This window comes from Sesamum indicum, linkage group LG15, assembly GCF_000512975.1.
Source record: "Sesamum indicum cultivar Zhongzhi No. 13 linkage group LG15, S_indicum_v1.0, whole genome shotgun sequence".
Classification (NCBI taxonomy): Eukaryota; Viridiplantae; Streptophyta; class Magnoliopsida; order Lamiales; family Pedaliaceae; genus Sesamum; species Sesamum indicum.
The window spans coordinates 6189623-6204085 of NC_026159.1; the positions used below are offsets into that span (position 1 = coordinate 6189623).

Below are 14463 nucleotides of genomic sequence, written 5' to 3' on the forward strand. Positions count from 1 at the left end.
GTAGCTTATTGTAATTTACAAGGTGAATTTAGATTGAAAAAGGTAGAACCTTGGTACACTGCTCCATGTATACAGAATACCAAGGCAATTTTGGCAGGGGGCATTTCAGGATAGCCTACTTGATTACAGCTTCAAGTGAAAAATAACTACTGCAATCGACTTTCTGCAAACTAGTTAAAACAACTCAACTACTTGTAATTTTTCGATTAACCAAATTTATGGATCTATATCTGCATTTGAGTTTATATTTTCAGTGAGGAAAGAAATGGGAATTATATCAGTTCACACTTTCACTGGCATTTTCTCCAGAAACCAAATTTACTACTGATTCAGCGCTTTTTTTTCTCCTATATTTGAGCCTAAGAAATATATGTTGACTACTCAGCAAAGAAACAAGTTACAGAATGAACGGCAAAAATAAGTAGAGGATGAACTGTACAAAGCATTGTATTGCACCAGGATAAGGATAAATCATCGAGTCAATTGCAAGTATACTACCAAGAAAGTTTGATTTCGGGAACAACTAGGCACTAGTCTCAATTCTTGATCTGTATGCTTCTACTGAATATTGTGAATCTGGGGTTGAATCATTTGTTTTGCTACTGCCCTTGTCTCTTCTTCTGGAATGATTTGAGTGTACGTCTTGCCTTTCTTTACTGATCCCGTCACTTCTGCTCCATTTTCTTCTGGAATCGAGCTGAATTCTGCATATAAATGTAGAAGCCTTGAATCAGACTATGAAATCAATAACTAATGATCCCTGGAAAATTCATATGCATAAATGAGGCAAAAGATGCAACTTTGGTAGGCAACATAATCCACAGACCTCATAGATTTCCTTCTTCCTCTTTAACCTAATTGTGAGTGAGGATGAAATTGAGATTCCTTTATAGCTCATGGCTCTATCATGCATTAATTCTGCACATTTGACCTGCCCTTGGTTTGAGGAGCTATATACTTTCTTCATTTAAGGAGTAAATTACACTACTATCCCTAGAGCTTCAGGTCTTGAAAAATTATGCTTCACTTCTAGCAATCATCTCTTACATTATAAATTTCTTCATAAAACTAGATGGTAATATAAAACAATCATATAGGTGGTGTTAGCGCAAGTTCCCAAAACTGAGACCCTCTTCCCCCCTTAATGATATGCCTGAATCTCAAGTGGTGTGATTGTAAATACGACTTATTTAACAGTTTCACCTGTTTGCATTCATGGGTCAATTCTTGATAAGTTTAGAGCTCCTTTCAACCCCCCACCACAATAGAGGAAAAAGGAAAAAAAAGGGGAGGGAGGAGGGGGCAACGAATTGCAGTGACATATGCAGAAACAATTAGATTATATTTAATGGACTCTCTGAAAACAAAATTACCAAGTTTTTCAATTAGAGGGCGAGCAGATTGCACAAAATAATAAAAATCAATCAAAATGAAGAGAAGGCAAGGGGATTGGCGCAACCACACCACACAGCCAACCCAACGCACAAAAACGTAAACGTAAAACCAAAAGCCACATACACATACAAGATAGCTTCTTCGAAAATAGTAAAAGAGTCTTACGGAACACCCCCTGATCAAAATGACTTTTGCAATTCGGACAATTCAGTGAAAGAAAGCACATAATCAACAGTTCCACACATGAATGAGCAAAAAATGTATGCTGTGCAACCTCGGATATACCAGTTTCTAGTAGAACCTTTTCGAAGTGCTAAATTGGTTAGCTAACTTGTACAAAAGCAAAGTACAAGAAAGTCACTTATGGAAGTTTTCCCGAATTCCATCACGACATACTTTTTTTTACACAGGTGTTATTTATTTGTGAATTGTAAGGAAAAATATCTCAAGAATTCTTTTTTTCATTTTCTTCATTTTGAAAAGATAATTATACCTTTAATCTACTGCCAAACATCTTTTATATAGGACATTGCAAGTTCATCTCACATCCAAACATAGTTTCAATATTTTACTTCATTTTTATTTCAAAGAAATATCTCATTAATGAATTGACAAGTAAGTGCTACCTAGGGAACTCAGATTTATATGCCCACAAGTCCACATATTGCTAGGACAATGAAAACCTATATCCATCTCTGATTCTCTTACATTATGTTTGAATTGATAAATCTTGAGCTCTTCATTAAAGTTATACTTTGAGTCATTTTGGTTGATTTCGGACCACTTATCATTTCAAATCCATCTCTCCAATCCCAATTTTCCATCCAAATGTAGCTCCATTCTTTCAAAATTAGTTTGTGAGATAATTCTGGAGCTCTTTTTACTACTTTTTCATGCCACTGCTTCTACGGGAATTTATTTTCAAGTTCTCTGCAGAAATATGGCCATAGCAACAATCCAAGTATTCAACTATATTCTCTTGTTTAAATAAGATTTAGACTTAATGCCCTTCACTCGGGCCTGATTCAAAGTCAATTTTATGTTTGCCTAGGGGAATTTGTATCTTAAACCTTCACAAACTAGCCATCATGTCTTAAGATTTAGATCACTAATACAGCTAAGATCTTCTGTATTTTAATTTAATTTAAATTCATTACCGTACAGTTCAAGGTTATCAAAAGTATGTTGATGGAGATCAAGATTTCTCATATACCTCTCGTAGATGTGATATAAGTTTAGTTCCATCTCTATCATATATGAATTCCAGCCATTCCCAGGATACAAAGAACATCAAGCGCAGACAGATAGCTAGAAGGAATGAAGCATGAAATAGACCAAGTGGCTATTGCGTAGAAATACATTGACATGGGGAAAACTCTAATTTTATTTTTTCCCCCTTTTTGGTTTCCTTTCTCTATGGCCATAAAATCTACCAGAGTTTTCATTAGTCAACCATATCTACTTCTGTAACAAAGGAGATAAATACTAAAGAAATTTACACCAGTATTAGGAATCCTTTCCTCTGGTCCACAGACCTAAGTTCCACCCAAAGAGTGTCCTCCTCATGACAAAATGAGGTGGAGCACATACATTAATCTTGTTCCATGCATGATTATTAATAACTAAAACTATCTTATATACAGGTGGAAAATGTCAGAGTAAGAAGTTTAGGAACAAAATCTAACAAAACTAACCAAAATAAAGAAATATATACATACCATTTTAACAAATCAGGCAAAAGTGCAACAGGAGTGATTAAAAGACAGGATTAATATGGATTTGCAACTTAATATAGATGATCTATTGTGTCTTGAATGCTTGCAGTCCAAACATTAATATTAGCTCTGCGATGGAAATCAAACCAGACTTCTTAAGGGATATTAGCAAATAAAATATTCTATAGCAGCAAAACCTAAGAACTACAAGTGGAATTACCTCAGAAGCGCCTTGATTTCTGTTGTGGAGGATATCCAGTCATCCCCATTCCAGGGTCCTTCCTTCTCATCTATTATAAAAGGATAGACTACGTATTTACTGAAGGAAGAGAAATCAACATAAACATTCAGCAGAGTGCTCATCGAAACCAACAAACCTGTTGCTGTTGATGAGCCTGGGGACCAACACCTCGCTGCATTGGGATCCCACCAGGATTTACACCACCCATTCCAGCCTGAGAAGCAAGATTATAAGCTGGGATTCCGGGGGGTTGCATCCGTTGCATGCCAACCATGGGCATTGGCCGGGGCATGGATCTATTTTGCATCACATGAGGACCTCCCATGGCCCCAGACATCGAATTTCCAGATGATACCTAATAAAAGCAAACCGAAACAAAAGTATGCATGAGAAAACAAAGACATCGGAAGAAAATTGTCACAAAAAACTAGATCTTGCAAATCTTCCACATACTTAATATAACCAGCAACAAATTATGGTTATACGGGATACAGTTACTTGATTTTACTTTCATCCAGCTTCCTCCACTAAATGTTAGTTTTCGTAGTATTTCATAACTTTCACCTTTTTCCATATACATACTGACATGGTTCACAATATCACTCATGGTTCCAGAGGAGTACATATTCAAACCTGAAACATCTTAATATCAAGACATAATTAAAATAGATTCGGTTCACGATGATTTATATTTCAATTTGGAGCCTGATGGAAAGTAGAAAACCTTAATGCTACACTTGGATAAAAGGAGTTGAATTAGAAGGAATTATTATGAGAATGATTTCAGAAATGGATTTGAAATCCATTACAATGCCACAAAATATAGCTCAAATAGAAATGAACGGTTTGGATCCTTTGTCATATAAAATTATCCAGACAAGTTCGAAAGGATTTCTTATCATGGATTCTAAATCTCTAACTCTAAACCCGTCAATTCAAACACAATATAATAGATTTTAACTCACAGCAGCAAACTTCTCCGACGGAAGTTATCTAAACCACCAATTTGCAACAACTGTTACACACTAATTTTAGTAGCATAAAACCAAACCGTCCAGCCCAATGTAGGAAGAAGTAGAGGAGGATCACCTAATAATACCCAGCACTCACTCATGTACTGCTGCTTAGTCTTTTAAGTTAGGTTTGATACTCCAGTAAGAGCAATGTCACCTCACCAATTAGACTCATATTATATTTCTTCAATTGACCGTACATGCAAAAAGTTAAACCGATTATACTTAAGAGTCGATTATAGCTATTTAATCCAATTTGATTTATAGATTGTAAATAAGTCAAGTGATCCCAGCAAAACGTGATGAATAATTATAAGCTATTCTCTAGGTCACTTTTAAAGTTTTAGGGTTAGGGTGTAAGCACTTTAAATTGCTTATATCATAGTGCTGTGTTTTGTATTGTTTAGAGGCTCCAAGGAATGAATTTTGAAGTGCTTATAAATTATTAGTTAAATAAGCACTTCAGGACACCATATAACTCCGAGAGCTAATAAAGTTTCAAGGAGGCTACAGTCAGAAAGTGCCAATAAGCAGACTATTATTAAGCAGTGGTAAAGTAGTTAATAGTTAGAGGCACCTAAACTACATCACCTTTCTTAAGTTGAAACTCATAAATTTTGTTGGATGACGCTGAAAATTTTAAGCATTAATGAAAAGGACTATGGCTAAAGTGCAAAATAGAGCTTTCCACATTAATCACTTGAATGTCTAGAAGTGGGCCACCAAGATAATAAATTCAAAGCATGTTTTTATATATGCAGCCCTTGATATATGACAATAATGCAAAATTCAGGGATCGCGTCCCATTTGCAAATTCGGTCCAAGGAAAGAATACGGCATTAAGATTTCCTCGTATAGAAGAGCTAATATTGTACACAATTTGGAATCTTTCAGCTAATCATAATTCTTCAAGGAAAATGCATATGATGAGAAAATGTGTCGTGTAGCAAAAAGTGATCAGTCTATTTATGGCTTATACATTAAATTCTTAATATATGCAAATAAGGTTGTAATCAAGTGAAACTTATTCACTTAATTACTTACACATTATATAGCTTATTTGTTTTTATACAAGTAGAACATACAACTGGCTAATTTTTTAGGACTCACTCATAATTGCACTGTCATTCTTAGATATAAAGGGACATTGTAATTTTTGGCTTGTGTGTAACTACGTGAAATACTCCAAATGAAGAAATGCATAACATGCATTATCTTAGACTTGCTTATGATGATTTTGATCATTCAATTTGATAAGTACTGCATAATATACCATACTTCGCAAATGCGCCATGCAAAGACCTCTAAATCCACAGCAGAGCCATTTCCCCTCTCTTCAACCCTCAACCAAAATTCTTCAGACAGTGAAATAGGGGGTATTTCCTTCGCCTATGCCTACCGTATCTATTTGTATTAACATAGTAGCATAATCTCATCTGATACTCAATTAAGTTGATTTAGCATATTAAACGTGCACCATCAAGAAAAAAAAATAATCAGATACGGCTTGAGTTATGGTTTTCAGGTTAACTTCACCATCCATGTAATACTGAATCAGAGTAGAAGAGAAGAGTGCCTTGCCCCAAAAAAAGGGGTTCTGAAAAATGATGCCTAACATGTAATCAATCATTACAAAGATAATCACAGCCTGTTGAGCTTTTCAAATCAAGTTAAACCAGGTGCAAGGTAATTCCACAAAAGCCACAACCACTAGGATCTTTACATAATTGCATCAAGAATAGCAGGTTGTCTGCTGCTACAGCTAAAGCTCAAATCTATCAGACGAAAAAGTCAATGACGGGGACCACATACAGCAGGCACATCAACCTTTCCCAGAAAACGAAAGAGAGTTGCCTTGTAAAGCATAAAAGAATCGAATCATAAAACAGAAATCAGGTTATCATCATGAGATAGAAGACTGCAACATTTCATGCACAAAAGTTAAACATGCAATAAATAAAATTTCATGTGTGCATATTATTATGGTTTTGGAAAGATCTATTTGAACATCTCAATAATTTCCAGCAAATGTCCAAGAAGTTTCTCAATTGCACGCAGGCCCCGAACCTTTCCTCTTGGCATCCAAAACTCATATTTGGCATTAAGGTGTCTCCCAACTCAAATTTGGGGTTGTTTCTAAGTATGGTTCAAATAAACTCCCCTCTATTACCTGGAATGGATCATTAGAATTGCCAACACAGAATGAGAATGTAATTAATTACCATGCTTGAAATATGCTATTCTTAGGTATTATTTTTTCATCCCATCAAGATACTTATATTTCTTTCAACAGCACACTGCTTTAAGTGAAAAGAATGACAAGGTAGAGAAAAGCATTCTAAACAAATGTAATTAGCTCAGGCCTCAGATAACTGATAGGCAGCAATAATAGATAATCAAAGCTCTAGCTGCATAAAGAGATTACTCTGGGCAAAATGACTACAAGGGTGACAACTTTTGGGGGCCAATTCAAATGCTACACAAACTGATAGGTATGACCAGAACAAAGTACTCTACAAGATTAGCATATTAAGAAGCTTCAAACAGTCAAATAAACAGAGGATTAGCCAACCATACCGGTTGAGAGGGCTGGAGACTAATTGTTCCTTCAATATCAGTGCTTGTGTCCACTGGCCGAGTTGGGTAATTCACAACTTTCTCTCCCGGTTGTGGAGATACCAGAGCACTGACACAATTGAGTTATTAGATATACCAAAATTACTAAATAAGCAGGTGGTATTAGACATGAATCACCTAAAGGAATTAACTACTAGATCACAAAAAGTGCAGCAACTAAGGAATATAGTTACTTACTTGCGACCCGGCAAAGGTTCCATGCGAAAATACCTGTAAATCAGAAAAGGAACCTTAGAGGATTTAAAGATGGCTAGTCTAACTTTGACAGTTAGTAATAATCCAAAACCACTAGGACATAACTTAATTAAAAAATAAAAAAGCTTGACATTTAATGACAGAAAACTCGTCCACCAACTTAAGGATACAGAATGGTGTAAGATAAAATATAGAGTGCAACAGGAGAAAGAAAAAACATGAAGATTGTGACTGCAATCAAAGTAAGATTTAAATCATGAATCCCGCAAACTGATTGAAATCACCCCACGTGTAATGAAATAACTAAATATTATAGCAGGTTTACCATTATTTAAGGAAATAACTCGCCTATCGACACTAACCACCATCATTGCATCACAATTTACATTGCCTTCAGCAAAAAGCAGCATAACAAAACAATCACAAAGAGCAAAGTAAAAATTGTTGTTGTATAGAGAGCAAAAACATATAATATACCAGAGAAGTAAAAACTTCTAGAGTTAGTCATAGACCACATTCAAACTAGGCTCCTTCAATTCCATTAGTGATCAAGTCAGATCAAGCAAAGTCAAGGCCAATGCAAATACAGATTTCTGTTTGAGAAAGCCCAAATGATGAATACATGTTTTTATACAGACATACTAAATTAGCACAGAAACCGATTGGAGAGTTAAGATCAAAATAGAAATATAGAGGATACTTATTTAATTAAGCTGAGTTATAATCACAGGACTCATTGGCCCAGAAAGTATAAACCAAAATTTGCACCAAGTTAAAAGGTTGATTCCAATGAACCCAGTACATAGATGCATCAGATTTCAAAACTTGAAGATAGAACAAGGGAGACAAAATAGATAATGCAGGGGGATGCAGCTAGCTGGACGATCAGATGTCAAGTTGTGACATATTTTTTTACTTTAGGAAACTCAAGCATGAAAATCACATTGGAAATTGAGTTTGATAGTAATAAATCATGAATGGTTGAATTGAGGGATGAGGTTATGCAAATTAAATGCCAGACAAGTCACAGAAGGAGCAGCTAATTGGCTGATTGCCAAAACCTCGTCCCGAACAAAATAGAATGCAACAAAGACACAAAAGGAACTAATAGCTGCAGTTCACTAATTGCGAAAACAAATTCCAGAATCAATTCAGAAACAAAGTCACTTATTGACCAGTCTTAGCACAAAGCAAGCACAACTTATCCTTGTAAATGTAAAAGGCTCATCCAAGCAGGAGGCACATCAGAAACAACAAGGATTGAAAAGCTGGTAGAGGAGCAGTAATTACATACTCATGATCAAGAGCCTGTGCAGCTGTTATTCGTTTTCTGGGATCATACCTGCAAACAAAACACCCGCATATCAAATGTCAATCTGTTAATCTTAAATGACCAAACATAATGCATCAATTATGAAGAAATTAGAAGAAAAGGAGTCAAAACTAATATCAGGCTGCAGACACGTCCAAGTCTAAAAAAAAAGAGCCTTAATACTGAATAAAAATGTTGAGACCTACTGGCATTCTACGTGGCTTTCTGATATCAACAACATCAGAAAAGTAAGAATATTTTAGATTTGCAGAAGCACTGAATATCTTATCTTACTTTAATGAACAACTAAAGCCACAGTAATTATATGTCTTAATAATATAATAGATGTTAAATACAATTAAATATCAGTGGATGTCGAAATCCCATTATTATTACTGTGACTCAAGAGAGCACCATCAAGCAGATCCAAATTATAAAAAGTTCAAATGCAATGCTTGCAGAAACAGGGGACATACTCAAGCATCTTGGAGAGGAGATCATATGCTGGATTTTTGGGAGAGAGATGAACCACAGTGTAAAGTCCAGCATTATCACTGCATGAACCGAAGCAATTAAATGAGAAAATTTTTTAGCTAATAACACAACACAGATATATGTCTCTAGGACATTGACTGCTCAGCAGAAAACATACTGATATCAAAACAGTGCAAAAAAGAAAAAGTTATAACTAACTATTTGTGTCCTTGAATATGTTGCACATCAGATTGCCAGTGTGGAAGGTTCACAAGAGTTGGCCACTTTTCTTGTGTGGGATGACCTAACACCACACACATCTATCAGCAGTTGTTCACAAAATAACCACGAAAAAGGAATCATCAAAAGAACCTTCTCACCTAGGACCTTAAATATTTTGTCAAGTTGATCAAGCTGCATCATCAAAGAAATTTCAGAAGACGTAGCCAGCCAAAGGAGTACAAAAAGCTTTGGCATGAGCAACACAATGAGTACAACTTACTCTAAATAACAAAGGTTACAGAAAACATCATACCTGAAATGGATTAGGAGTCCCTTTGACTTCTTGCCCTTGAAATAGCGGCTTTAGAGTCAGAAGCTCAGCAAAGATGCAGCCAACAGCCCACATGTCTGTACCATAAATAAAATATATCACAATCAAGCAAAAGACTTAAGTATCTAATTCAAACTAATTCTTTGGTGATATAAGATTAAAAACGCGCTCGTGCACACATACGTATGTGATATGTTTACAATGATAACCACTAACCAGAGAAATATGGTTTCAAAAAGATCTTACCAACAGCACTTGTATAGTGTTTCGCCCCAAGGAGCAACTCAGGGGCACGATACCAAATAGTAACAACAACCTATAGTTCAGAAATTCAAAAACTCAAACTATTAATATGGCTGGAATTGTATCCATAATAACAAGAATAAAAAATGCCGAAGGGAAGCATGGATGCGCCAAGAAATTAAAAACTGTAAAGAGCAGAATACAGAGTTGATAATGAAGAATTTTATCAATGCAAATCCGAAGACTCAACTTTTTTTATTTGGGTTCCTACTAAGCAGTTTTAAAATGCGGTCTTCCACAACCATTTAAAACTTTCAAGATATTGTTAATTATTAGAATAAAGCATTAATACATAAATCAGATAAAGCATTGGCCTTTTTTAAATTCACAATTCCGATTTCGGTGTGCAATTATTCCAGAACAATTTAATTATCTCTCTGAATTCTGAAGCTACATTCTCCGCCTTTACAAAATGCTGACAAGACCTGTCATTGACACTTTTCTCATCTCTGTTTATCTTGTCTATATATATATCAATAAACACACCATACCAAGTTATTTGTAAGTTTTACATAATCTAATCCCATTTTTCTACGACCATGCTGATGATGTAACTATTAAACTAATATTAGATATACAATAACACTGACTACAAATTATATGTTTCTACCATTGTCCAAACAAGAGTCACATCTAATTTCATATTCATTGGTATTCTTTCTTTCTAAATTATCATAGTTCCGATATAAATTTATATTCAAGATAAAATTTTCTTTAGTCAATCAACTATGTTGAATAAATATTCTAAAAATGACATTTTATAATTAAAAAAAAACTTACTAATATAATTAATTTAAATTTTGATTTTTTATAGTCAATAAACTAGAGCTCAATATTTTCCTTTAGGAAGTAAAATTGTTGAACTCAAGCTGTGAAATCTTTCCAAGCTCGACTTGCGCTCAACTAGTTTACACAGAGAAGTATAAGAACTTGATTGCTTTAAACCAAAAATGAAAAAGTGGAACAAGATATTTTCTTACCCCATTCTCGGATAGTGGCTTTAAGGGAGCCTGGTAAATTCTTGCAAGGCCAAAATCAGCAATTTTTACTACTCCTTGCTCTTCTCCATCACCCATTACCTGGTAACCAAAAGTTCAGGATAAATAACACAAGACCTCAGGGTTTAGAATCATGAACGGAAACTTGTACAGAAACAATAGCACCTACAGATATTTAGAATAATATCATATATAATTGAGAAGCAAATGGCATTAGAAGACAGATACAGCAAAAGCAACTTACAAGGATATTTGAAGGCTTCAGATCTCGATGGACAATCCAGTTACTGCAAAAATTGTCATTTGTAAAAGAGTTAGCCAAGGTCAGCAGTTTTCCAACTTAAACCACAGACCAAGAATAAAGCAAAACTTGGACATGATTACTGCATTTTCCTATAGGATCAGTAAGCCACATGCTTGTCTTCTTAAAACCTTACAGAAAGTTGAAAACATATCCAATACATGCAAATATCTGGAGAACAAAACTAAAATCCAAATTATTTAAAAACGAATATTAATATTCTAATAGTCCTCTAAATAAGATTCCTTTTATATCTCTAGAAATTGTATGAGGGGAGGCAAAGCCACCTGATGCATCCACAACGAGCAAGCAATCACATAATAAGTGCAAAGCTACATAGTTTTTTCCTTAGAATTCTGCAATTTCTGTTCATCCACAGGCACAATTTTATGCAATAAAGACACCATCCACAAAATAGAGCATTCATACCCCTCATGAGAAGATTTTTATCATTTTTAGAATAAAATATATTAATTGTATTAGAAATCCTAGTGCTCAGCTCTTTATAAATCACACCAATGATTAACTTTGTTGTCATTGAGTAATTTAAATAATAGAGATAAGTTAGAATAAGCCAATAATCTCAAAAGACCTAGAAGGTCTAGAAACCAATTGCAAAGCCAATTAATGTTTAAAAGCCGTATAGGTTAAAGAGAGATATGTTCTAGGATCCAGGTTTTGAGATGATCAAAATTATGAAATAGTGTTAAATCTTTCACATCTAACGTCTCTGTTAGACTTAATCATTTTTTATTAGCTTAAAAATGGTGCAAACTGAACATTGCTTAAAAGATGCAATTGCATTGCCATTAGGAGAAGAATTTAGAAGAAAGCAACACTAGATCAGGCACATAGATTACCATTTTAATTTTTCTAACAAAGAAGGATTCATGATGAAGATTAATATTAGGACGTTTAAATAAATGGAGTAACTCCAAATACTATTCGAGACATTAAAAAGAATTGCATCAAAGAGGATTCACATGATAATGTCATCCAAATGCAAGTAAGATGGAAGGTAGTGGATCAAAAAGTTCCAAGTCCCTTCAGAACAAATCCACCAAGTCACCACCATCTCAACATTGTTATGTTCAAACCTTCAGGAGAACAGATAAAGCACCATTCAATGATATATCAAGAAACTTCAAGTAATTTCTAACTACATACTGGAAGCAAAATTCTCCAAGGTTCCCTCTCCAGATCAGGTTCACAGAGATAAAGTATAAAGGACTTTTAAAGTGATAAAAACATATGACACTGAGACAAAAGCTGCTTATTAGGTCTCAGTACCTAGAATTATTTCTAACAAGCCATGGAAGAACATTAGCCCAAATTAACTAGAGGACAATGTCATTTCTCAGGATTCAAAACCAGTTGATCAAAAATCAATTAGGTGCAGTTTGCAGTTGTCTGGGTGGAGGTAAGTGTATGATTAGCTATAATCATACACTAATTAAGCACAGGAACATAGAAGTATACAAACCTGTGAAGATAATTGAGACCATTAAGAAGCTGCCACAATATTGACTTGATGGTATACTGATTGATTGGTTGGTTGACTTTGTCCCTGTGGTGTCTAATGATTTCCTAGTAAAATCCAGAAGAGATAAATCAATTTTTGCTACAGTCAGATTGATGAGCATATAAACAAGTGTATATAGCTTCTTCTATTTTCTCTATCTTTCTTCGGTTGGGTGTTCACACAAGGACCTATTACCATTCACTATAATGAGCAATGTGCACAGCTCACAGTAAAACATGACAGAGTACGTTGTATGGGGCTTATTAGTAAAGAGTAAGAAGTTACTCACATAGAGGTCGTGCTCAGCATAGTCAAAAGCTAGATAAAGTGACATGTCCGCATGATTGATATGCACATTCGCAAGCTTTACAACATTCTCATGGGAAATCTCACGTAACAACTGCAAATTAGAACCGATATAATTACATTCAGGAAATGATTTTAAAATCTCAAGGATAGAAGACGAAACATGAATAAGCAAACACTAAAGGAATCATTAAGAAAAACTAAAAGAAAAAGCAAAATGTTATGAACAAACATGTTATATCCCTGATTGATAAAAGAAAAAGGGGAAACCCAAAAAAAAAAAGATTTGAGTCCAACACCCATCATTTGTGGTCTCTTTCGGATATATAGTTCATGAAAAAGGGAAAGGACTCAAATCAATTTCTGCCTTGCCATATGACCCGTAGATTTATTATAATCTTGAATAGTTCCTTCACCATGATAAAAATAAAAATAAGAAGAAATAAGTGAAATAAAACAAAGGTGCCACTATAAATTTCCAGGGAGAAGCATCGCAGGTATATCCAACTAAATTGCTTCATTTATAAATAAATCTTATATTGTGTGAACTGACATAATTTATAATATCCTTCCTCCTTCTCTGTCGTGAATATTTATGAGCTCTAGACACACACAGTGAGCTACACTTAAGCCGATCCATCCACCAAATAAGCACGTTTTTTAAAAATTTATTTACTTCCTCTCAGAAAGAAAAAACTATTTACTTATTCAAACACATTTGCAGCTTCAAGCATGGTGAATAACCAGAACCTTACCCAGTAAAAAAATATGAAGGGGGAAAGAGAAAGACAAGCCCACACTGTCTGTTTCGCCCTCTTTCATTCCCTCATTCAATTCAATAAGTCTAAAGGCAACCAAGACCCCTTTCTGCAGCTTTTCATTCACCCAATTGACCACACACAAAAATCATCATCCTACTAGACTTCACATACACGAATTCCACCAAAAAGAAGAAGAGCCAACAATAAGTTTTACTGTTCTCTACCTCCCAATCAAGCAAGCAACCAAAACCCCCGAGAACAGAACAGAACTAATAACACGTATCCCACACAAACACATAGACATTACTGGAAACACATAAACAAACGGGTTGGTCGTAATTTACCATGATTTCCCGAATTGCGGTCGGAGAAACGCCGTCGCCATCTTTGGACTGCTTGAACTTCTTGATGGCTATAGATTTCGCGCGATTCGACTTAATCTTCGCCAAGAAAACCAGCCCATAAGTTCCCTCCCCGATTTTCCCAATCACATCGTATTGCTCCAGCCACTCCGGCTTGCTGTTGCTGTTACTGCCCGAATTGCTTCCCCTTCCATCCCCCATATCTGCTCGAACTACTGATATCAACCTTGTACAACAAATTCTGCTTTATCGTTCTGTATCTCGGGAAATACTTATACAAAGTTTAAACTGCGGAATTGACAAATTTGGGAATCCATTGGAGAGCTCCAATTCAGGCGTTTCTTAGGAGTATTTACTTATTTCCTTTTCTTACTA

The 14463-nt window shown here is 35.1% G+C and overlaps 1 protein-coding gene across 2 annotated transcripts; it reads right to left on the bottom strand.

The window, feature by feature from the left end:
- LOC105178048 (cyclin-dependent kinase E-1) lies at nt 406-14463 on the bottom strand. 2 transcript variants are annotated; one of them, XM_011101395.2, is made up of 16 exons: nt 14071-14463; nt 12949-13059; nt 12621-12724; nt 11081-11123; nt 10819-10917; nt 9782-9851; nt 9518-9612; nt 9363-9396; nt 9202-9286; nt 8985-9062; nt 8491-8538; nt 7179-7211; nt 6942-7050; nt 3488-3706; nt 3331-3400; nt 406-704 (listed from the first exon to the last, which is right to left on the bottom strand). In XM_011101395.2, the coding sequence occupies exons 1-15, from the start codon at nt 14287-14289 to the stop codon at nt 3332-3334; spliced, it is 1416 nt and encodes a 471-aa protein (XP_011099697.1). In that variant the 5' UTR covers nt 14290-14463; the 3' UTR covers nt 406-704; nt 3331. The 2 variants fall into 2 exon arrangements, with proteins under 2 accessions (XP_011099697.1, XP_020554891.1); XM_020699232.1 differs by lacking the exons at nt 406-704; nt 3331-3400; nt 3488-3706 and adding an exon at nt 5939-6218.

Coding starts and splice junctions, on each gene's coding strand:
- LOC105178048 (XM_011101395.2), bottom strand. CDS start 14,289: ATGGGGGATGGAAGGGGAAGCAATTCGGGCAGTAACAGCAACAGCAAG. Junction 13,060..14,070: donor CCGCAATTCGGGAAATCATG/GTAAATTACGAC, acceptor TCTAATTTGCAG/TTGTTACGTGAGATTTCCCA. Junction 9,287..9,362: donor CAAAATATTTAAGGTCCTAG/GTGAGAAGGTTC, acceptor GTGTGGTGTTAG/GTCATCCCACACAAGAAAAG.